General features: G+C 40.7%; 1 protein-coding gene across 3 annotated transcripts in view; it reads left to right on the top strand.

Annotated features, from left to right (window-relative positions):
- The window catches only part of SHROOM4 (shroom family member 4), a 262,413-nt gene that overhangs the window by 220,749 nt on the left and 16,225 nt on the right, over positions 1 to 25,439 (top strand). For all 3 annotated transcript variants that reach the window (XM_010821949.4, XM_015461686.3, XM_010821952.4), the window contains one exon: positions 2,156 to 2,217. In XM_010821949.4, coding sequence (XP_010820251.1) covers positions 2,156 to 2,217 — 62 coding nt within the window. The remainder of the gene's footprint in view (positions 1 to 2,155; positions 2,218 to 25,439) is intronic.

Below are 25,439 nucleotides of genomic sequence, written 5' to 3'. Positions count from 1 at the left end.
AGGATTGAGATCCTGCTCGTTATGCCCCCTGGATGTGGTTGGGAAGCTAACTGGCTCCTATTCGGTGCTGTTAAGAAAACTGAAATCAGCACACATCTAAATCTTTCATGCTTCATGCCAGTTAGTTTTGCATATATATAAAATTATTTCATTTAGCAATTATATGAGAGATGTTATAATAGGACCCCATTTTCCAGCTAAGAAAGCTGAGGTCACACATCTTACAAGTGGTGAAGCCAGGATTTAAACAACATAATGATTACCAACATTTGAGTGTCTACTGTGTACCAGGTGCTGTTCTAGGTGCTTTACAGGTATCAACTCACATGGTTGTCAAAGCAATCAAGAAATAGATACTGTTATTATTATGATCACTATTAAATAGCTTGAGAAAATGAGCTAAGATAAACTGCTGTGTAGTCTGCCTGAGGTCACACACAGTGTGGGATTTGAATCCATGTAGTGTAGCCTCCAAGGCCAGGCTCCAAGTTGTGCTACGCTGCCTCTCCATAAGCTGATTGCAAAGCCCATGCCCTCTCCAGTCTGGCAGGATGCCTTCTAGCAGTACAACTTCACTCAGGCACCAAGTTCCTACCATAATCAATCCTCATCCGCAACAAGTCGTGGAGATAACTGCCTCTTTGATTCAAAGAGTGCATACAATTTACAGCAACCTAAGTGGCTCAGCGGGAAAAATAATGTAAGGTGATACTGGGGACTTGGGGGATTGAGAGTTGGGACAGGACTTTGTTTGCTTTGGACACTGCTATTTTCTGAGCACTCCCCATAGGGCTAGACAGGGAATGGACAGGAAATCCTGGCTCCCACTGTGGCCGAATGAGTAATACTGTCTTTGAAAGCAGGGACATCTCACAAGGGCGTCAGGCACAATCTGAAGTTGAACAAGTGGTTTTTGCTGCTCTAACTTGACAGGTACAGGCAGAGAGACTGTTCTGGTTATGTGAAAGCTGTGAAACCTCATCTATTCTATGGCCACTAAGATCCCTAGCCTCCTACATGCCAAGTGCTGTACTAGGCATTCTCTGCACACATCCCATTTTATCCTCACTCCTGGGAACCCAGCAAGGCTAGATAGCACAGTCCTTATTTTCCAGATAGGAAGTTTGAGGTCCTGGGAGGTGACATAGCTGCTCTCAAACAAAAAATATCTTAACCAGGATGACTGACAACCACATCTTACCTACACAAGGTAGTAAAATTTTTTTGCTGAGGCAAAGGTAATAAAAACTTGAACAGGACCAATAATCGCATTGGGGAGAGAGACTTTGGAAGGTCAGTGAGGTTTAGGAAAAATTGCATTCCCAACGGAATAAGTTCTGAGTCTCTAGGTAGAAGGTATGGAATGCTGAAATTAGAGAGGATGTCAAAGGCAAATTTTCATTAGGCTTGGAACTAGGATAGAAGGCAGGGACATTTCTACAAATGGCATATGCAGCTTGGGCTGCAGGGAAAGAATGCTTGGGCAAAGCCCTTATGGATAAAATGCCCAGGGTGAAAAGTCTGCTCCTGTAATATGGGGAATGTGGCACCCAGCACACATGTTCCCCAGAAATGAGCCCACCTCAGCCCCTTTCAGCAGGTCTGGGAGGAGGAGGAAGGGCCCCTACAGTACTGGGGTTGGCTGGCATGCATGTTCTCTAGCTGCCTCCCCCAGGACAGGGTTGTGGCAGCAGGAGCTTTAGTTCTCAAAGTCATCTTAAGGGCTGCAACGTCCAAGAAGATGCTTTCTTTGGTGGAAGAGGCTAGAGGAATGAGCAGGTCCACTAGGAAGAGCAAATAAAAAGATCTTTGCAAGAGCCAGAACAAACAGCAAACATGCTAAACTGGTTTTTAACATGGTTTGGGAGGGGAGTAGAGAAAAAGGGTAACTCAGAGTTTCTAGATCACACTGAGGTCTCTGAGTGCTATCTTAGACTCTGCATGGCCCCAGCAGTGCAGAAGGCCTCCTGACAGAAAGACAGCCCTCTAGGTACATAGTTCTCTACCCTGCATAGGAGAGTAAAAGGAATCAGCTGGTGGGGGGCAGCGGTGGCACCTGGCCTTGGACAGGCTCCTGACCGATTCACAGTTTTGAAGCCATCTAGATTACCTGGCTGTTCAGAGCTCCCTAACTTATCAGAATTTTGCTTTGCAGGAATTTCCTGGGGACAAATGGAAACCAATAACAGGAAACAGGAAGACCAGCCAGTCAGGGAGGTAAGTTGACCACTTATGGAGTTGGGTAAGTTAGTACCTCTGAGGTTTCCGTGGAAATTGATAAGGTTTTCTATTTGCTGTGTTTCCTTTGAGGAACCTGGTCTGGTGTCAATACCAAGGGGTTGACGTATAGATGGAATCCAGCCTGCCCCCCAGGCAGCTGGGCTATAGACCAAACTGACTGGTAGCACATTTTGGAATACATCATAGTCAGGAGTGTTGCAGGACATTATGCTTATCAGCTCAGAGGCCTGAGGCAAGTGCCCAGGCACAAGGACGTGGGGACTAGACCATGCTGAAACATAGATGGGAAGGCATAAACTATGCTTACCTTCCCAGTGGCCACTGGGTGATTGGAGGAGCCAGAGAGGAGGCAAGGCTGTCCAGCTACTGCTGTGCCTTTGCTTCAGAGTGTTTCTTGTGTTCTGCCACCTTTCTTTTTATAGGACTCATTGAGAGCTTCAGGTCTACTCATTAAAAATCCAAGGCAGAGCCTGCTAACGATAGGTTAGAATTCCTGAAGAAGGTAGAAACATTTTTACAAATGGTGTATGTAGCTTGGGCTGGAGGGGAAAGAGGTGCTTGGGCAGAGCCCTTAATAATGCCTTTAATAATTTATACTAATTTAATAATTTAATAAAAGGCAGAGCCCTTAATAATGTCCAGAGTAGAGACTCTGCTCCTGTAATGTGGGGAACATGGCACCTGGCACTCATGCTCCAAAGAGATGAGCCCACCTATCATAGTGATCACGACAAGGAGACAATTACCTCCTCCAGGGTCCTCTCCCATCAGCCTGGTTGGAACCCCTTTTTTGTGACGTTTCTCTTCTATCCAGTGATATACTTTTCAGCCAGTTCTTCTCCAGGACAGTATTAGATATTCAACACAACCCCTTTCCTCAAAGAGCTCACAGTCTAGTAAGGGTGCTCGGTCACATCTGACTCTTTGTGACCCTATGGACTGTAGCCCACCAGGCTCCTCTGTCCAAGGGATTCTCCAGGCGAGAATACTGGAGTGGGTTGCCATTTCCTTCTCCAAGGAATCTTCCCAACCCAAGGATCGAACCCATGTCTCCTGTATCTCCTGCATTGCAGGCATATTCTTTACCCGCTGAGCCATTGGGGAAGCCAAAATTATACTGATTCTTTTACTCAAACTCCACAAATGAAGGACAGGCAGGGAAGATGGCTTTTAGCTGTGCCTCTGTCGGGGCACCTAGGGAGAGGACTAGAATCTGGGTCTCTTGATCTCTGAAAATCCCAGGGTTCTTTCCAGGGCTCCACATTATCCCCTGTGACTTGGTAGTCAGGCAGAAATAATTTTGGTTTTCTTCTGACTCCAAAATCTGGGAAACCTATCAGTTTTCCAGTTGGCAATGGAAAGAGAGGAAGTCAACATTTATTGATCATCTACTAAGTGTCATTCATTGGGTTGGATCTTCTTATACCCATAATCTCCACATAATCTCCAATTTCCACAACAGTTAATTGTACTACCTGTTGTATAGATGAGGTCTAAAGAGGTTATATAACTTAGCTGAGGTCACACAGCTAGTTAAGTGATGGAGCCAGGACTCAGACCCAGGTTGGTCTGGTCCCAAAGTGCATGCTTTTTCCATTATAACTGCTTCAGTCAAGATCCCAGAGGAAACCCTTCAAATGGACCCCTCATCATAATTTCTCAGGAATCTGAGGCCTGGGTGGGAATACTATGGGATTCTGTGGCTGGTCTTGATTCCTCACTATAGGCTGATTTGTACCACGTTCTTGGTGAACTTTCACCATGGTCTGGTGGGTCTGCTGAGTTTCCCATATTAGACTGAGACTGTCGAGAAAGGAGACCACCCCTTGGTCATGGATGCCTCCATGCCTAGCACACTGCCTGACACAGAGAAGCTGCTGGAGATATTTTTGTCATTTGCCTACCAAATGAAGAAACAGAGCCTCTTCCACCATTGAATGGGTGAAATGACACAAAAATAATAATGCTGACTTAACATTTCTTGAGCACAGTGCTCGATTCTAGGCACCATTCAAAGCACTTTGGAAATATTAAATATACCATAACCTTAAGGGGTATATACTATTAATTGGAGAGCCAATCGACAGAAGAAACTGAAGCACGCACAGATAAAATCATTTGCATAATGTCCCACAGCTAGACCCCGGTTGTTGTTTTTCAGTCGCTAAGTCATGTCTGACTTTTTGTCACCCCATGGACTGCAGCACACCAGGCTTTCCTGTCTTTCACTCTCACCCAGAGTTCGCTCAAACTCATGCCCATTGAGTTGGTGATGCCATCCAACCATCTCATTCTCTGTCTCCCCATTCTCCTCCTGCCTTCAATCTTTCCCAGCTTGAGGGTGTTTTCCAATGTGTTGGCTCTTTGCATTAGGTGGCCAAAGTACTGGAGCTTCAGACCAGGTAATCTAACTTTAGAGACACTATACTATGCTATGGTGCTTCTCCAAAATGGCTGTCTTACTAATCAGCCAGTCAAATAAGAGGATTTTATTTAAAACCTGGTGTGTGTAATGCCTGTTTTGAAGTAAGCAGGGAAATATTAGAGAAAAGCATCAGGAAGCATAATGCCTGCTCATCCCTAGCTTGAGCAAGGAAGACTAATCTATACAAAGTTAAGTAGCAGTAATGATAAATTACCATTTGCAAGACAACCTAGGTGCCACCAGCTAAGTTATACATACTCTGTTTTATCTTCCCCAAAACTCTGTCAGATAGGCATTGTTATAGGGCGTTGGTTCTCAAACTTGAGTGTGCATTAGAAATACCTGGAGGAGTTATTTAAAAAAAAACTGGGATAGATGGTAGTTCCCACCCCACCCCCAGGGAGTGTGATTCAGTAGGTTTGGAGCATGGCTTAAAATGTGCATTTCTAACAAGCTCCCCAGGTGATGCTGATGCAGCTGGTTCTGGGATCACATTTTGAGAACCATTGACTCAGATAAAGAATCTGAGGTTCAGTGGTGCTAAGTAACTTATTCAAGGTCTCACAGCTATTAAAGGAACAGGCCAGGTCTTCAACTCAAGCCAGTAGCTATAAGGTGAAAAGTGGTTTAAACAAACAAGAAAAGCCTGACACATTATAACAGGCCAATACATGTGAAGTATCATTGTGCCCTATTTAAGTTCATTGGGGGTTAAGAAAACTGAAGGCTGGAGTCTAAAGAAGGAAAGGACCAGAGAGGACACTAAGCAGGCTGTATTGCAGGAATAAACCCTGCTGGTTGTTAAGCTTTCTGGCCTTGAAGTCAGTCTGTGTGCTAAGTTGCTTCAGTCTGACTGAAGTTGCCTCATATCTGACCCTTTGGGACCCTCTGAACTGTAGCCCACCAGGCTCCTCTGTCCATGGGACTTCCCAGGCAAGAATACTGAAGTGGGTTGCCATTTCCTTCTCCAGGGGATCTTCCTGACCCAGGGATTGAACCTGTGTCTCTTATATCTCCTGCATTGGCAGACAGATTCTTTACCTGGGAAGCCACCTGGGAAGCCCTTTGAAGTCAGTCTGCATGGGTTCAAATCCAGGCGTTCTGTTCTCTAGCTCTGTGAACTTCGCACATGGCTTTCTCTCCATGCCCCCACAACCTTTCACTCCATCCATTGGTTTCCTTATTTCTGAAATGGGCTAAGAGTACTTACCTTCTATGACTGTTGTGTGGATTAATTGAGTTAGTATATGTAAAGCATTTAGGACAAAATATGGCACCATAAACCTTCAGTAAATGTTAGTTGTAAAGAGGAGGAGGATGAGGAGCAGCAGCAGCAACAGTAACAGTAGAGAAGAAGGGTCAAGAGTGAAGTATTGTGCCCGGATAGCTAGGCCTTGAAAACTAGATAGGATGGCAAATATGGAGGCAATTGAAGATTATTGGTCAGGTAAGTGACATGGTAAATATGGCACTTTAGATAATTTGGCAGCATTTGCAGCCTAGATAGGTTGGAAGGAGACCAGGTTGGGGCAGTGATCCAGACATGAAAGAGTGTGCCCCTGTATTGGGAAGGTAGGGTACAACAGAAATAGAGAAGAAGGGACAGATAAATATGTGTGATATTTGGGGGGGGCGTTTATTGTGAAAGCAATAGTACAGGAAATTAAAAACAGAATAAAAGGTATCCTAATTCTTACCACCCTAACACCCTGATTGTTTTCATTTCCCTGCCAGTCTTTATCTATAGGTATAGAGGATTGGCAGGGGTCTCATGATTATAATAACTGTGTAGATATAATTTTGTGTGTCCTGCTTCTCTTGTTTCACTAGGCATTTCTTGGTAAACAGTTTTTCCTGTTGCCATAAAGGCTTCCTCAGTAGTTATATATTTTAATGGCTGCATAATATTTCACCAGCTTAATGTGCTCTAATTTGCTTAATCATTCCCAAATTGGTGGATAATTAGGTTTTTTTCCAATTTCTTGCTATTATAAAGTAATGCTGCTGAAAAATTTTGAGCAGCTATAACCTTTTTCTAATTTTGAATTATCTCATTAAAAACAATTATACAGAGTTGCGATTACTAGTTAAAAGAAAATGAACATTCTTATTGTTCTTGATTTATTTCCCAAACTGCTTTCCCTGAAGGTGTTTTACTCTGCCATTAGCAGTATATGAGAATACCAGTTTCCTGTAAAATTTGCCATCATGGAAAATTTTCTAATGAAGTAGGTTTAAATGGTACCTATTTTAATTTTAATTTGCTTACTTGTATTATTCTGTTTTGAAAATTTTTCATGTATTTAATATTTGCATTGCTTCCCATGTGAATTGTTGGTCCAGATTATTTGCTCACAAATACATGACAACTTTTGAGGTTAAAAAAAAAAAAAAAAGTAGAAAGAACTCAGTGATTGGAACTTGGGAAGAAAGGAGTTAAGCTAAAAAATAATTCTGAGCCCCAGTGACTTGGAGAAAATTAATGATATATTGGGGGCAGGTGAGAAGGGGACCTGATTTGGTAGAAATGACAAGTTTGAGTTGGGATATGTTGAATTTAAAGTTAGCGAGGAAGACAGGGAAATGCTTTTGAGCAGACTTGTTGATCACCTGGCCAACGAGAGTAGGATGAAGAAGAACAGCCAGCAAAGGAGATTGAAGGAGCAGGCATCTGGAGTGGTAAGAAAGAGAAGTATGCCAGGGCACCATCACAGAAGATAAGGAGAGGACTGCTATTGGCTTTGGCAGTTTGGACTCACAAGTGAGCTTCAAGAAAGCAAACTTAGTAAAATGGTGGGCATAGAAACTAGAAGGGATGATGGTCTATAAAGGGAATGCATAGAGAAGAAATGCACACAGCTTTACACATCCTAAATTCACCCGTTTTAAGTGTACAATTCAGTGAATTTTGGTTAATTTGAAAATGGAAGTGTTAGTTGCTCAGTTGTATCCAACTCTTGGGACCCCATGGCTCCTCTGTCCATGGAATTTTCCAAACAAGAATACTAGAGGGTGCAGCCATTCCCTTCTCCAGAAGATGTTCCTGACTCAGGGATCGAACACTATGTAACCATCACCACAATCCAATTTTAGAACATGCCCATCTCCCTAAAAAGATCCCTTTTGCTCAATTCTAAAGTAAAAGTTAAGTGTTAGTCACTCAGTTGTGTCTGACTCTTTGCAACCCCATGGACTGTAGCCCACCAGGCTCCTCTGTCCATGGGATTCTACAGGCAACAATACTAGAGTGCGTAGCCATTCCCTTCTCCAGAGGATCTTCCTGACCCAGGGATTGAACCCAGGTCTTCTGCATTGCAGGCAGATTTCTTACCATCTGAGCCACCAGGAAAACCCCTTGCTCATTTCTAGTGACTCTCTATTCCCAACCTCAGCCTCAAGCAACCACTAATGATTCCATTTATATGAAATGTAGAGGATAGGCAAATTCATAGAGATACAAAGTAGATTAGTATGTTGGTTGAGCCTGGTTGCTTGAGCCTGAGGTTAGAAATAGAGAGTGATTGCTCATTTCTAGTCACTGTCTATTCCCAATCTCAGCATCAAGCAGCCACTAATCTACTTTCAGTCTCTATTAATTTGCCTATCCTGTATATTTCATATAAATGGAATCATATAATATATGGGCTTTTGTGTCTGGCTTCTTTCACCTAGCATGCATTAGAAGTTCATCTTTAGTATAGCATGTAACAGTATTTCATACTCTATTTTTTTCCAAATATTTCATTGTATGGACATACCACATTTTATTTATCCATTCATATATTAATGGACATTGGATTGTTTCCACTTTTTAGCTACTGTGAATAATGCTGCCATGACTGTTCACATACAAATTTCTATGTGGACAGCTGTTTTAAATTCTCTTGAGTATTTAGGAGTAGAATTTCTGGGCCATATGATAACTCTGTTAACTTTTTAAGGAACTGCCTGTTTTCCAAAGTAGCTGTACCATTTTACACTTCCAACAACAAAATAGGAGGGTTTCAGTTTCTTTTCATTAGTTTTAATGAAATGATTATATGTTACTGTGTGATTTGAAAAATAGTTTAAAATAAGAGTGCTTGAAAAGACATATCTTCATGTGAGAAATATCAATAACTTCAGATAAGGCAGATGACACCACCCTTATGGCAGAAAGTAAAGAGGAACTAAAGAGCCTCTTGATGAAGGGGAGAGGAGAGTGAAAAAGCTGGCTTAAAACTCAACATTCAGAAAACTAAGATCATGGCATCCGGTCCCATCACTTCATGACAAATAGGTGGGCAAACAATGGAAACAGTGACAGACTTTATTTTCTTGTGCTCCAACATCACTGCAGATGGTGAGTGCAGCCATGAAATTAAAAGACACTTGCTCCTTGGAAGGAAAGTTATGACCAACCTAGAGAGCATATTAAAAAGCAAGACATTACTTTGCCAACAAAGGTCCATCTAGTCAAACCTATGGTTTTTCCATTAGTCATGTATAGATGTGAGAGTTGGACCATAAAGAAAGCTGATTGCCAAAGAATTGATGCTTTTGAACTGTGGTGTTGGAGAAGACTCTTGAGAGTCCCTTGGACTGCAAGGAGATCAAATCAGTCAATCCTAAAGGAAATCAATCCTAAATATTCATTGGAAGGACTGATGCTGAAGTTGAATCTCCAATACTTTGGCAACCTGATGCAAAGAGCTGACTCATTAGAAAAGACCCTGATGCTGGGGAGGCTTGAAGGTAGGAGGAGAAGTGGACAACAGAGGATGAGATGGCTGGATGGCATCACGAACTCAGTGCACATGAGTTTGAACAAGCTCTGGGAGTTGGTGCTGGACAGGAAGCCTGGCATGCTGCAGTCCATGGGGTCACAAAGAGTTGGACATAACTGAGCTACTGAACTGAACTGAAAAGACATTTATACATTTAAAACTATCTAAAAAGAAGTTGGCTAAGAAAAGGAAGGAGAGAAATGGGGTGGTAGTTAGAGAGGGAAGAAAGGTTTAAGTTAGTGGTTCTCAAAATGTAGTCCTAGGGCTTCCCTGGTGGTCTAGTGGTTAAGAATCTGCCTGCCAACGCAAGGGACATGGGTTCTTTCCCTGATCCTGGAGGATCCCACATGCCACAGAGCAACTAAGCCCATGTGCCATCGCTACTGAGCCCGTATTCCCTAGAGCCTGTGCCCTGCAACAAGAGAAGCCACTGCAATGAGAAGTCTGCCCAATGCAACTAGAGAGTAGCCCCCCTCACCATAAGTAGAGAAAGCCCTCAGGCAGCAACAAAGACCGAGCACAGCCAAAAATAAATTAATTAATTAATTAACTAAAAAATGTAGTCCTGGGACCAACACCCTCAGTATCACCTAAGAACTGAAGTAGAAAGGAAAATTATTGGCCCCTACCCAGATCAACTGAATCAGAAACTGGGGCAACATGGCCCAGAGATGTGTGTTTTACAAGCCCTCCAGGCAATTCCGATATAAGCTAAATATGAGAACTTCCGATTTAAGTGAACTTTTGATCAGGATTTGGGAAATTGGCTTAAGTTTAAAAACAGAAAGGGGAGGTCAAAGGAAAGGTCATATTGATGCTGAGTATGGAGCTGGCAGATCATAGTTTATGATCTCAAGGAAGATGAGAAGGCCTAGGAAAGGTCAAGGGCAAAGATGACATTTAAAGAGAAATTCTGATGGAGCTTCCAATTACCTTCCCCAGACTACACACACATTTCTAACTTTTCTTATGTCACTTCTACCCCACTTCAGTACTCTTGCCTGGAAAATCCCATGGATGGAGGAGCCTGGTGGGCTACAGTCCATGGGGTCGCGAAGAGTCACACACAACTGAGCGACTTCACTTTTCACTTTTCACTTTCATGCATTGGAGAGGGAAATGGCAACCCACTCCAGTGTTCTTGCCTGGAGAATCCCAGGGACGGGGGAGCCTGATGGGCTGCCGTCTATGGGGTTGCACAGAGTCGGACACAACTGAAGTGACTTAGCAGCAGCAGTAGCAGCATGTCACTTCTGTCACAAGTAGAATGATGAGTATAGGTGGGAAAATTAAATGTATATTCTTGAGCCACTCTGCCTGGAAGCCTGCAACAAAATTTAATTCCAGGTAGTTGTGCTCTTGGTTGTCTCCCTCCACTGTTATTTAGTTTGTGTGCAGAGAATGCAAATGCATTTTAATATTAGCAGGAGGGGAAAAAATTGGTGAGTAGCTCTGCTGGGAGGAAAAGGTACATAAATGTGAAGTATTTAATAGCTCAAAGAAATTATTTTATGGATTACCTCTCTTGGTTTTCTGTACTTACAATTGCCTCCTGTGGTCTTTTCCATTTTTCCACTTTGCACAGACCTTTAAGATGTGTAGGGTGTATATACACATATATAGCCACAGTTAATCCTCACAGCAACTCTGTGTGGTTAAGCCTTATTTTCCCGATTTGACTGATAAGGAAGCTAAGACTAAGGAAAGGTATTGCTATACTATTATTAATAACAACAACAAAAGGTATACTATCTAACATTTATTAAGTGTTTATTGTATATCAGGCACTGCTATAAGCATTTTCATGTGAATTATTTTATTTATTACTAACCATGACCCTATAAGATAGTTACCTTTTACTGACACAGTTTTAAAGGTGAAACTTATTCACAGATAGATTAAAGTCACTTGCCTAAGGTCAAACAAGCATCTGACTCCAGAGCCCATTACTTCTGGAATTATACAGCAAGAACATGACTAAATTGGAGCATTACCCAGGTTTTTCAGTTCTAGGCCTAGGGCTCTCTTCCTTCTTTTTATCATACCACATCATAAGCAGAGTGCGGACCATCCAGTACACATTTCCTGTTTGCCAATTGAGTGAAAGAAAATGGGTAATTGAGAATTGAATCTCATTTCATTAGGTAGAGTACACTTTTCAGGAAGGCTTTACCAGCTAAGAAGAATGAAACCTTCAGAGGCAAGAAAGGATTTGTCAAAGAGCATGACAAAATGAATTTAAATACTTGGGTATTAATTTAATCCTGGCCACACAAAACTTATTCAAGGAAAATCAAGAAACTCTAATGGGAGAAATAAAGACATGAATAAATGCATAGCTATTCTCTGCTTCAATTTGGGAAGACTAATACAGTAATGATTACAATACTCCCTAAGTTAATATATAGATTTAATACACTACCAATTAGAGTCACTGTGGGATACTTTATAGAACTTGTTAAATTCATAGTGAAATTTATCTGAAAGAAAAAGTGGGCAGGAAGACCAAAGAATACATTTATATAAAGAGGTAATGGTGGTAGACTTACCCTATCAGATTTTAAAGTTTGCCATAAAGTGACAGTTATTAAAACCATATGATAGTGGGTTGAAAAAATGTCAAACAGTGAAATTAAATAAAAAAGAGATTCTAGGAACAGATTCTAAGACTACAGAGCACATTGGAGGCAACTGTGAACTGCAGAAAGCAATCATCTTTCTTCAGTAAATGTTGGGAACTGTAGGTATCAATATGGAGAATAATTAACTTAGAGCTGCAGCACATACAATACTCTATAGTATAAATTTCAGAAAGCAGACCAGTGGAATAGCATATTCATTCCAGTTATGGATGGAAGATAAATTTGTGTCTATTAAATGGAGGATATCATCAGAGACAAGATGGATGATTGTTATATAAAAGTTGGGGAAAGAAACTTTTGTACAACAAAATGTAATAAAAAGCTAAATAAGAGAATGAGAAAAATGTCTGGGGTCAGCATCACAGATAACAGTTGACTGTCCAAAAAATATAAAGAATGGATACAGATTATAGAAGGTCAGCTTTCAGATTCAGCTTCATAAGGGACAAAGAAAATAAACAGCCAATTTACACTTGAGGAAATAAAGACAGTAAAATCATTGCATGGAAAAGTACAACCTCTGTACCAATTAAACAAGTACAAATAAAAACAACTTCAAGGTATCACAATCAGCTTATTAAATTATCAACAGTTGATTGAAATTATAAATAGAAATTACAAAACCCTATCTTGACAAGACTTGAGGAAACAGTATGTGTTTCATGGAGCAGTATAAATTAGTTCAGTTTTCTTAAAAGACAATCTAGAAATATGTGACAAGAGTTATAAAACTGTACATACTCCTTGATCTAGCATGCCCCCCAAGGAAGTAACCTAAAAAGGGAAAAGTAACTTGTTTAAAGATATTTGTAGTAGTGCTATTTATAATCATGGAAAAGATTTACCAATCTAATATATCATGTTGGTATAGAATATAGCCATTAACTATGATGGGTATCCAAATATTGGGTCTTGCACAGATTTGACTACTTGTAATAATATTAACAACAAAAAAAGGCTAAATTCTAAACCATGTTGAATCTGATAGTAGCCATGTACAAAGAAGATTCAGAAAGGCATCTGGTAAAATGTAAACAGCTGGAGCTGAATGCATGTGGTGTTCTTTGGGTACATGTCAACTTGCTAGAATTCATAACAAAAAAGAAAATCTGAAGAAGAGGCAACCCACATTGGTTTGATGTAGGCCTGCAAAGTTAAAGATCAAGGGCTTTGGAAAAATCCCTGTACCAATGACAGACAGTGTTATTTAGCAGCCATGCTTGATCTCTCAGCTAGAATTTGTTTTGCTAGAATTCTCCATCAGCTAGCATTTCTGCTTATCTGTCTTGACTTTTCTGAGGCAGTACATCACCAGACCTCTGTGAATCTTCAAATTTGTCACCATCACTACAACATAGAACCTCTCCCTCCACTCCCACTAATGAACATTTTATTATCTGACTTAGAGCCATTACTTTCTCAAGACCTTTACATTTGCTCTTCACTTCCATCATCAGCACTAGTTGGCAAGTAGTTTGCATTACAGAGAAGCATTTTTTCTCTCTACCAGGGTTACTGTGCACCTGTGTACCTTGATAGCAAATAGAGACCCATCAAGCCACATTAACATGCAAATGCCAAGTGGTTGACTAGCCTCCCTCCTTTGCTTGGTGACTTGCCCTGCAAACCAGTATTATAATACCTTGAAAGTCAAATTCATACCCTTTGCATAATGATAAGTTACTACACTTCATGGACCTTTAGGGTTACTCTTAAAGGGTTAAAACCTCAAATGGTATATACATGCATGCCAAAGAACTACTCTATAATAATAATTGCCGTTCATAATTCAGCACCCAGATTGCCTTTTAAACTATTGGAGATAAAATTATGTTCTTTGTAACTTTGGTATTAAATCTATCCCCCTGTCTTTGAAATTCAGTACCTTAACACCTGGTATCAGAGAAGGCAATGGCACCCCACTCCAGTACTCTTGCCTGGGGAATCCCATGGACGGAGGAGCCTGGTAGGCTACAGTCCATGGGGTTGCAAAGAGTCAGACACGACTGAGCGACTTCACTTTCACTTTTCACTTTCATGCATTGGAGAAGGAAATGGCAACCCACTCCAGTGTTCTTGCCTGGAGAATCCCAGGGACAGTGGAGCCTGGTGGGCTGCCGTCTATGGGGTCGCACAGAGTCGGACGCAACTGACACAACTTAGCAGCAGCAGCAGCAGCAACACCTGGTATACATGGGCATTCAAATATACAAAAATTGCTCTCTCCCTCTGGCACATCCATTGTTTAACAGTGGTGGGGCACTGAATTTCCTTAAATAGCATCAAGATTCCCAGAGCTTTGTGGACCTCCAGTATACTCATTTTATTTTGTAAATCTTCATCCCACTTGTCACATGGGTGGTATGTATATAGTTAATTAAAATTCCTTTTTGTTTTAAGAGTTTTTAAAAATGGGTTTATACCTCTTAAGATACCCTAGTAAGTTGGGAACCTGGAAAATAATGACTGATTAAAGCAGTGTATCTCAAAGTATGATTTGGGAGCAGCAGTACCATCATCATTCTGAAAATTGTTAAAAATTAAATTTCTACACCTTGCCCTAGATTTACCAAATCAGAAATTCTGGGGATAGGACTGAGCCACCTGTGTTTTAATAAGCCTTCCAGGTGATTCTGATGCATGTTTAAGTGTCAGAACCACTGGCTATTAGAGAATAGAGCCTCAATAACCTTAGGCAGCCTGATCTTCTGTTAAATTGTGCTGGTGGATATCAAACCCTCCTGACATCTCAACAATACATTATGTGCACTTAAAATGTCTTTTATTAAATCTTTTGAGAAGGTTATGAGAATGCTGAAGAGTCAGCATGTTGTGCTGGCATAAACCATGGGCATTGGAGTCAGATGGACCTTGGTTGTAACTTCTCCCGGCTGCTTACGTTGTTTAACCTCCCTGAGTCTCATTTCTAACATGGGCAAGAGAATGCTCAAGCCACAAGATTGTCTCAAGGATGAAATGAGATCAAGTCTCTTAACTGTCCAGCCCTGTGCCTGACACATGATGGACTTTGAGTAAACAAGAGCGATCGCTACCCTCCGTTAGCACCATGTTTGTGACACTACATAGAATTCAGAGGAATAATGGGAAAACCTTCTTGAAAACTCCAAGCTGGGGTCACTGGAGAGAGGGATCTAAGCTTCACCCAAGATAGCCACAATAAAGCAAGGACTTCTCAGATCTCTTCAAAGGACACTTTGCACCAGACTCCTGGGAGCTGTATCATGCCAGAGCAAATCATGCCACTTGTGTTTGCTGTTACCAGACTAATTGTTCCTTACTTGAAGTTCTGTGGCCCCAGAGGTAGAGAAGGGTGGCAACAATAAGCGTTTTGGGCCCTTCTCCCTCCCTGTGTACCCTCCTTGTGTCTCACTTCCTGGATCTTACAAATATTTCCTTCAGCAATAAGCTGGGAGTGGCTGTTTCTCTTGGAGCAGTCGTATCTTTTAGCTCCTGAGAAAGGGGGAAGGGGAGATGGAGCTGGAACTGTGCCATCTCGCGGCTGAGATCCTGGAATGCCAAGCTATTGTGGTGAGGTTAAAAATAAAAATTCCAAACAAGAAAGCTTCAAAAGGCCAAAGGAGGCAGGGGGAGACTTTTTCAGCCTCTGCAAATATTAGTTTTCATTTTCAATTACTATGAACCCCTCCCCAAAGAAGATTGTAACAAAAGGGGAAAATCTATTTATCAGAAGCACAGTCTACCTGTGCCAAGAGGAAAAGAGAATAACAGCCCAGGACTTGGCACATGATTTGCTTTTGTTTTTGAGATGTAGTCTCCTTGGCTGGTGTCAGCAAAGCCCTTTCTCAGACTTAGCTTCCATGCTTCCTCCCCTCTCTTCAGCAAGGAGCCAAAGTCTTTGAGAACACCTTGTGATGAATGTAGCGCGAGTACCTTTTGCCTCACTCCAGGAGTCCTTGCTTCAGTGTGATTGTCCCTTGGAGCCAAATAAGGCAAGTTCCAGTCCAGACACTACTACTACTCAGTAGCTGGTAAAATTAATTTCCCTTTCTAAGCTTCAGGATCCTCATTTTCAAACTGGCAGTAATGGCATAGTTACTTCAGTGAGCTTGTGTGAAAAGTAATAGAAATACATAGGCAGAAGTGCCTACAACAGTGCCTGACACATAGCAAGCAATAAGTAAGAAACCATAGTTCTTTTTCCTTAATGAAGTTCCTTATCCTCCACTCTAGGGAAGAATCCTTACTTGTTCGCAAAGAAAACTGTAGATTTCTATGCATATAGGGCCTCTAGAGAACACTGTTCTTGGTTTGAGCCTGAAACACTTCAGTGGAAGCCTCCCATTCACCAGTCTAGGGCTTCCCAGGTGGCACTAGTGGTAAAGAACTCACTTGCCAATGCAGGAGATGTAAGAGACTCAGGTCATGATCAAACCCATGTTCGATCCCTGGGTCAGGAAGATCTGCTGGAGAAGGGAATGGCAACCCACTCCAGTATTCTTGCCTGGAGCATCCTATGGACAGAGGAGCCTGGCGGGCTATGGTTCATGGGGTTGCAAAGAGTAGGGCAGGACTGATGTGACTTAGCATACATGCATTCACCAGTCTACTTCAGTTGTTAGTGCCTGGAAAGCAAGGACTATGGGTTTGGCTCCCCTTAGATCTGGTCATCTTGCACAGTGTAATACTGAATGACAGCTTGGAATGACATATATACACACTGGCCCAGCTGATCTCTTTGAGGGCAGTCCTTACCCTTTTCTGGAGTCTTGCCTATTTCTGCTCCCCTCATGTAAGTGACTCTAAAAGGTTTAGGCTGCCCTTATACAGACCATGTTGGTGGGAGGGATGTGCTTTTCAAATTCGAATTTATGCAGAGAATAGCAATGTCCAGGTTGCCTTGCTGGAGCCCCATGCCACGGATAGTGTTATAGTGCCATGGATTGGGTCACTGAATGTCCCTACAAGAGTGTGCTCTTTTCTTCCAACTGGTTCTGGAGTTGGCTACTTAGAGGTAAATTCTGTAAGGCTGACATAACTGATTAATGCCTAAACAAAAAACAACTTAGAATATATAGTCTTGTTGTTCTTCACACTGCTTTTAAGCCTAAACTTGGCTTTTATTCTTCCTCCTTTTTAAGTAGTTGAGAAGAGTGAGTAAATGAACCTATGGTTAAAATCCTTGTTAATCTAGTGCCTCCTGGCTCAGCAACCATGTATCTGAGCTAAGACCCAAGTTCTCTTCGTTTCTTGGCTATTGAGTAGGGCTGAACATTAACCAGAGGATGGTGCAGTTCAACTCTCTTGATAAGAACAAGGAGTAGGGCTGAAGCATATAGAAGTGAAGGTTGTACGCTGCACAGTTTGTATAATCATTTGCAGGGACCCTGAGTAAGTGACTTCACTCTAACAATAAGTATCCTAGTCATATCCGACTCTTTGTGACTCCATAGACTGTTCCCTGCCAGGCTCCTCTGTTCATGGAATTCTCCAGGCAAGAATAGCATTCAGTTCAGTTCAGTCACTCAGTCGTGGCCGACTCTTTGCGACCTCATGAATCACAGCATGCCAGGCCTCCATGTCCATCACCAACTCCCGGAGTTCACTCAAACTCACGTCCATCGAGTCGGTGATGCCATCCAGCCATCTCATCCTCTGCCGTCCCCTTCTCCTCCTGCCCCCAATCCCTCCCAGCATCAGAGTCTTTTCCAATGAGTCAACTCTTCATATGAGGTGGCCAAAGTACTGGAGTTTCAGCTTTAGCATCATTACTTCCAAAGAACACCCAGGACTGATCTCTTTTAGAATGGACTGGTAGGATCTCCTTGCATTCCAAGGCACTCTCAAGAGTCTTCTCCAACACCACAGTTCAAAAGCATCAATTCTTCAGCACTCAGCTTTCTTCACAGTCCAGCTCTAACATCCATACATGACTACTATAAAACCCATAGCCTTGACAAGACGGACCTTTGTTGGCAAAGTAATGTCTCTGCTTTTTAATATGCTATCTAGGTTGGTCATAACTTTCCTCCCAAGGAGTAAGCATCTTTTAATTTCATGGCTGCAATCACCATCTGCAGTGATTTTGGAGCCCCAAAAAATAAAGTCTGACATTGTTTCCACTGTTTCTCCATCTATTTGCCATGAAGTGATGGGACTGGATGCCATGATCTTCATTTTCTGAATGTTGAGCTTTAAGCCAACATTTTCACTCTCCACTTTCACTTTCATCAAGAGGCTTTTTAGTTCCTCTTCGCTTTCTGTCATAAGGGTGGTGTCATCTGCATATCTGAGGTTATTGATATATCTCCCGGCAATCTTGATTCCAGCTTGTGCTTCTTCCAGCCCAGCATTTCTCATGATGTACTCTGCATAGAAGTTAAATAAGCAGGGTGACAATATACAGCCTTGACGTACTCCTTTTCCTATTTGGAACCAGTCTGTTGTTCCATGTCCAGTTCTAACTGTTGCTTTCTGACCTGCATATAGGTTTCTCAAGAGGCAGGTAGGTGGTCTCGTATTCCCATCTTTTTCAGAATTTTCCACAGTTTATTGTGATCCACACAGTCAAAGGCTTTGGCATAGTCAATAAAGCAGAAATAGATATTTTTCTGGAACTCTCTTGCTTTTTCCGTGATCCAGCGGATGTTGGCAATTTGATCTCTGGTTCCTCTGCCTTTACTAAATCCAGCTTGAAGATCTGGAAGTTCACAGTTCATGTATTGCTGAAGCCTGGCTTGGAGAATTTTGAGCATTACTTTACAAGCGTGTGAGATGAGTGCAATTGTGCTGTAGTTTGAGCATTCTTTGGCATTGCCTTTCTTTGGGATTGGAATGAAAACTGACCTTTTCCAGTCTTGTGACCACTGCTGAGTTTTCCAAATTTGCTGACATATTGAGTGCAGCACTTTCACAGCATCATCTTTCAGGATTTGAAATAGCTCAACTGGAATTCCATCACCTCCACTAGCTTTGTTCGTAGTGATGCTTTCTAAGGCCCACTTGACTTCACATTCCAGGATGTCTGGCTCTAGGTCAGTGATCACACCATCGTGATTATCTTGGTCATGAAGATCTTTTTTGTACAGTTCTTCTGTGTATTCTTGCCACCTCTTAATATCTTCTGCTTCTGTTAGGTCCATACCATTTCTGTCCTTTATCGAGCCCATCTTTGCATGAAATGTTCGTGGTTCTGTCATTTATGAATCGCCTTTGCATGTACCTAGCATCATTGCTAGATCCTTTTTATATGGTTAATCCTCACAGCAGCTTTGTAAGATAGATATTTTACTAAAACTGAGATAGATAAACTTTGCTCAAGGTCACAAAACTTTTGGGCTCTGGAGACAGATTTTTAAATTTTACTGGAAGTCAGACTCAAGTCTTTCTAAACACTGTGTTCTTTCCAGTCTGCTTTGTTGTCTTCCCTGTGCCCTGGGAAGGAAAGAGTGGTAAATTTAATGACTATCACAGAACAGGGTTATTTCTCACCAGAGCTACAGGACATTGACCCCACCAGAACCTTTGGAGATGTTGCTTTCACCACCTGCATCTCATAAGATCTAGATTGGAGATGAAGGTGGGGAAAAGTGGGAGAGGCAAAGACAGAAGGTAGGAATGTGTGTGCTGAGGGTTGGGGCACATACTATATAGATGGGAAGCCAGCCTAACTGGAACAAGTAACTCTATCCCCAAACCTCTTCCCCCAAACCACAACACTCTCATCTTTTTCACCCTGGATCTTTGTAGAAACAAAGATACTATAGAAATAGTATGACCCCTGAAATATTGATATTAGAATCCCTTGGGGCAGTTGTTTATAGATTCCTGAGGTATTAAATCTCAATTTTTAGAGGTGGAGCTGAGGAATTTGCATGTTAAACAACATCTTCAGGTAATTCCAATTAAGAGCTACTTTCATTAGGAGCAACTGCCCCAGACCAATGGTTTCCAACTTTTTGGATCATGCACCCTTCTCAGAAAGGGTCTTTTGAACCTTTAATATGTGTTGGTAGTTTATTAATAAATTCCTTATATCTGCTAATGTTCTAATATTTCTGTTTTACGTGCAAAATGGTGAGTTTTGCATTAGTATTCTTCGATGAAAATAATCTCTGGTTTTCCTTTATGTATGTTCTAGTCGCTGGGTTTTGGTGTTGATGTTATACAGGATTCTTTTCATCTCCCTTTATTCTCTAGATTCCAAAATCTAGAAAGGGTAAATAGCATATGGGTTGTCTGATGCTTAAGGTTGGTAGAATTAACACTGGTGGCTCAGACAGTAAAGAATCTGCCTGCAATGCAGGAGACCTGCGTTCGATTCCTGCGTCAAGAAGATCCCCTGGGGAAGGGAATGACTACCCACTCCAGTATTGTATTGTTGTCTGGAGAATTCCATGGACAGAGGAGCCTGGTGGGCTACAGTCCATGGGGTTGCAAAGAGCTGGGCACGACTGAGTGACTAGCACTTTTACTTTCTTTCAGAATTAACACAAGACCATGGGAGTATAGGGCTTCCCTTGTGGCTCAGCTGGTAAAGAATCCGCCTGCAGTGTGGGAGACCTGGGTTTGATTCCTGGGGTGGGAAGATCCCCTAGAGAAGGGAAAGGCTACCCAGTCCAGTATTCTGGCCTAGAGAATTCCATGGAATGTACAGTCCATGGGGTCGCAAAGAGTCAGACATAACTGAGCGACTTTCACTTCACTCACATGAGAGTATGCTATCTTTTGGTCAAATTTATCAATTGTTTTTCCTATGGTAACTGGTGGTTTAGATATTTTCATTTTTCTGGAATCAGTTTTGGTAATTTTTGTTTTTCTAGAAAACTATTCTAAGTTTTCAAATTTGTTTTCATAAAGTAGATCAAAGTGTTCTCTTACTGTTTTCATTTAGTCTGTAGCTGTGGTTATTTGTCCATTTCTAATTTTGTGCATTTAGGGTTTTTAATTAGCAAGTGGATAATCTGTTTTATGGTTTTTTCTTTTAAAGAAAGTTGTTGGCTTTAATTATTAGTTCTAACATTTGTTTTCTAGTGTATTAATTTCTGCCACTAGATTTATTTGCTTAGTTCTATTTTTGTGTCTCTTAACCTTCTTTTGTTGAAAGCATAATTCATTTATTTTGTTTTTATGTATTAATGTAAGTATTTAAGACTATCATTTTTTTAACCATTGCTTTAATCATCCATATTCTCTTACTTCTGATATTTTCATTATTGTTATTTTCTAGGTAGTCTACAATTTTAGATTGTCTCCTTTTTTACTAGAGTGGAGGATATTTTCTCCCTTTCATTTTCTATGTGCTAGAAATAATTGTTTTTCATTAATTTTTAATGTTATTGTATTGTGACTAGATACAAGTCTGTGTGTATTAGTCGCTCAGTCATGTCTGACTCTTTGTGACCCCATGGACTGTAGCCAGCCAGGCTTATCTATCCATGGGATTCTCCAGGCAAGAGTACTGGAGTGGGTTGCCATTTCCTTCTCCAGGGGATCTTTCCTCCTCAGGGATAGAAACTGGGTCTCCTGTATTGCAGGCGAATTCTTTACTGCCTGAGCTACAGTAGTAGCTCTTCTACTTCTACTTTTTGGTTTTATATGTAGTCAATAAAAAAATTTTTAATGGGCCCTTAAAAAGAAAGTCGAGTCTGTTTTTGGTATATGAAGAAATTTAGATTTTTTTTCATTACTTTTTGACTATCATATCTGTCATCAGCTGAAACAGTCTCATATTTTGTTTCTGCTTTTTTCTACCTATACATTTTCTATATTTTTGCTTTATGAATTTTGATGCTATATTACTTGGTACATAAAGATTCAGGATAATTAGATTTTGTCTTTTTTAATCGTTAATATTATAGTGTCCTTCTTTGTCTTGTTTATTACTTTTTGCTTTTACTGCAACATTTTAAAAATTATATGAGTATCATGGCCCCTGGAATTTTTTTAATTACCTCATTTATTAAATATTTATGAATGCCTACTATGTGCCAGGCACTAGGTATCAGATGAATGACACACACAAGATCTCTGCCCTTGTGGGAATGTATGCTCTGAGAAAAACAAAACAGAAAAAGGATAATTAAGGATAAGTTGTCTCTATTTTAGATTAGGTGGTCAGGAAAGACCTGTCCGCCCGATAGCATTTATCATCCTTTTACTTCACACTCACCGTCTTGTTTGTTTGCTTCCTGACCAGGGGAAATGGCAGGTGGAACAGTTTGTACACAAGGAATTTTTATAATCTTAAGAAGCTAGAGGTGGGCTAAGGTCCAAATGAGAAGAGAATGGGGAATGTGTGGCTATGAATTTCTGATCCACATGAAGGATGAGCTAGCCAGGATGGGGACTGGAAATGAGGGGAGTGAAGGAGATTTTGCTTTCCATTCTGTCTCATTTTGGCCACCATTATATGTATTATTATTTTTAAGGAAATATTTTCAGGCTCCAACATGACTACTGAATGGGTATTCTGTCTGATGGTTTAATTCAACTGTTGGAATTTCCTGTCAGGAGGCAGTACTTAGCATGATGCTGATTGCTCACAGGCTAAAGCAGGAAACCAGATCTTCTGGCTTAGAGAGTTTAACTCTTCAAACTCTGAGACTAAAGAGATGTCCTTTGCTTTGGTCATTCTTTATTATACTGAAGTTTGACTTTTCATACATATTTAAGTAAACCTAGACTTCTTTTCCTTGGATATACTTTTCTATTACAAGATGAGAATTTCTTATTTCACCTCACAAGTGACAGATTTTAAGTTTTCTGATAGTTTTTTTCTTATAAGTATATAATATATACATATATAACACATATATTAACATTTTATACACACACACCCCCTTAACTCTTGAATCTGGAATTTATTTTGATATATAATATATGGTACAGCTTCAAATAACACTGCTCCTCTGCTATTGTCTCAAAAATATATTAATACATCTTTATCTTCTTGTTATGGAAGGTGAATTATACATTTTTATAGTTTGATATTAAATATGTCTCTGGACTTTCAATTCCATTCTATTAATCAGTAAAACACTGTTTTAATTACAATTGCTTTATATTATGCTTAATGCCTTACTTAGCTCCCATTCTTCTGTAGCAAAGTATACATTTCATTATACAGTAGTCCTCCCTTATCTGTGGGGGATACATTCCAGGACCCTCAGTGGATACCTGAAAACACGGATAGTGCTGAGCCCTATATATACTATGTTTTTTCCTATACATATATACCTATGATAAAGTTTAATTGGGTGGTGTGTGTTAGTCACTCAGTTGTGTCCAACACTTTGAGACTCCCACTATAGCCTGCCAGGCTCCTCCGTCCATGGAATTCTCCAGGCAAGAATACTGGAGTGGGTAGCCATTTCCTTCTCCAAGGGGAATTAGGCAGAGTAAGGGATTGACAATAATAATTAATAATACAATAGAACATTATAGACATATTCTACAATAAAAGTTATGTGAATTCTGTCTCTCTCCTTGATCAACTTCTCAACTCTGCCAGAAACATGGCAGTGGCTTCTTCATTGGCAGATGCAGCCTTTCCAGTAACTTTTATGTTTTTCAGTACATACCTATTCCTGAGTCTTTATAACCATCCCTTACTTACAATAGTCACTTATTTCAGGGAATCCCTTGCTGAAGTCTTCATATAGGCTTCGTGTTTTCTGGTGTAACACGTTGCTGTCAGCCGGAACATGTTCTCCATTTATGTCTTGCATCCACAAATGTAATGCCTTTTCATCTTAACTAAACCCTTCTCATGCACTGTGGCCACAACTTTTGCACTTTGAGGTATGATAGCAGAATGAGCACAGGTTTTTTTCCTCTCATAATTTGACAGAAGATTCATTCTTACTGTAGATCTTAGCAACCTCAGCATTTGTTCCCTTTCTTTATTAAGTCAAGAACTTTCACCTTTTCACTTAAAGGAAGATCTTTATGGTTTCTCTCTGGCAGATCTAAATTGCCAGCATCACTACTCTTGGGCCTTAGGGCCATTATTAAGTAAAATAAGGGTTACTTCTACACAAGCACTGTGATACTGTGACAGTCCATCTGATAACCTAGATAGCTACTAAGTGGCTAATGGGTGGGATCCACTGGACAAAGGGATGATTTACATCCTGGACAGGGTGGTGCAGGACAGATAGAGATTTCATCACACTACTCAGAATAGCACACAATTTAAAAGTTTTAGTTGTTTATTTTGGGAATTTTACATTTACTGTTTTTTGGACTGTGGTTGAATATAGGTAACTGAAACCATGGAAAATGAAACAGTGGATAAACGGGGATTGTTGTATCTTTCTTTATTTTGCAACTTAACAAAAAGCATTCTACAGTTAAAAATTCCTGTTGAAAATTCTGTTTAGAATTGCATTAGAAGGGTATATTTAAAATCCAAAATAGCAGATACTTCTGAATGGCCTGCTTGATGTTTTTTGGCACGAGAACATGGACAGAAAGTATACATGCCAAATTCATGATATAGCTTGCATGTAGAGAGGCGGCAGGGTTATAGAAGTAGGGGGTGAAACAAAGGGGTATTATTTATTTATTTTAAAAATTCATGGGGAATTCCCTGGTGGTCCAGTGGTTAAGACTCTGCCTTCCAATGCAAGGGACATGAGTTCAATCCTTGGTCAGGGAATGGAGATCCCACATGCTGCACTGTATGGTCAAAGCAATAAATGAATAAAATTTAAAAACTAAAAATCATGAAACATAGATGGCAACATATTAAAATATCTTAATTCTGGGAAGTAGGTGGGGATATTTATTATAGCAATCTCTGTATGTTTTAAAACATTTGAAATGTTTCACAGTTAAAACAAAAACAAATGTAGCAGGATAACTACACTTGCAAGCCCCAGAACACAGCACATTCAATCTGAGTGAGTGGGGTGGTGTGTATATCCAGACTTTGGAGCAAGACTCTCCATGTTTAAATCTAGAAGCAACCTAGATGTCCATCAGCAGATGAATGGATAAGAAAGCTATGGTACATATACACAATGGAGTATTACTCAGCCATTAAAAAGAATACATTTGAATCAGTTCTAATGAGGTGGATGAAACTGGAGCCTATTATACAGAGTGAAGTAAGCCAGAAGGAAAAACACCAATACAGTATACTAACGCATATATATGGAATTTAGAAAGATGGTAACGATAACCCTGTATACGAGACAGCAAAAGAGACACTGATGTATAGAAGAGTCTTATGGACTCTGTGGGAGAGGGAGAGGGTGGGAAGATTTGGGAGAATGGCATTGAAACATGTAAAATATCATGTATGAAACGAGATGCCAGTCCAGGTTCGATGCATGATACTGGATGCTTGGGGCTGGTGCACTGGGACGACCCAGAGGGATG

The sequence above is a fragment of the Bos taurus genome, chromosome X (assembly GCF_002263795.3).
Source record: "Bos taurus isolate L1 Dominette 01449 registration number 42190680 breed Hereford chromosome X, ARS-UCD2.0, whole genome shotgun sequence".
Lineage (NCBI taxonomy): Eukaryota > Metazoa > Chordata > Mammalia > Artiodactyla > Bovidae > Bos > Bos taurus.
Note: the sequence above shows the minus strand (reverse complement) of the source record. Positions and strands in the feature narration are given on the sequence as shown.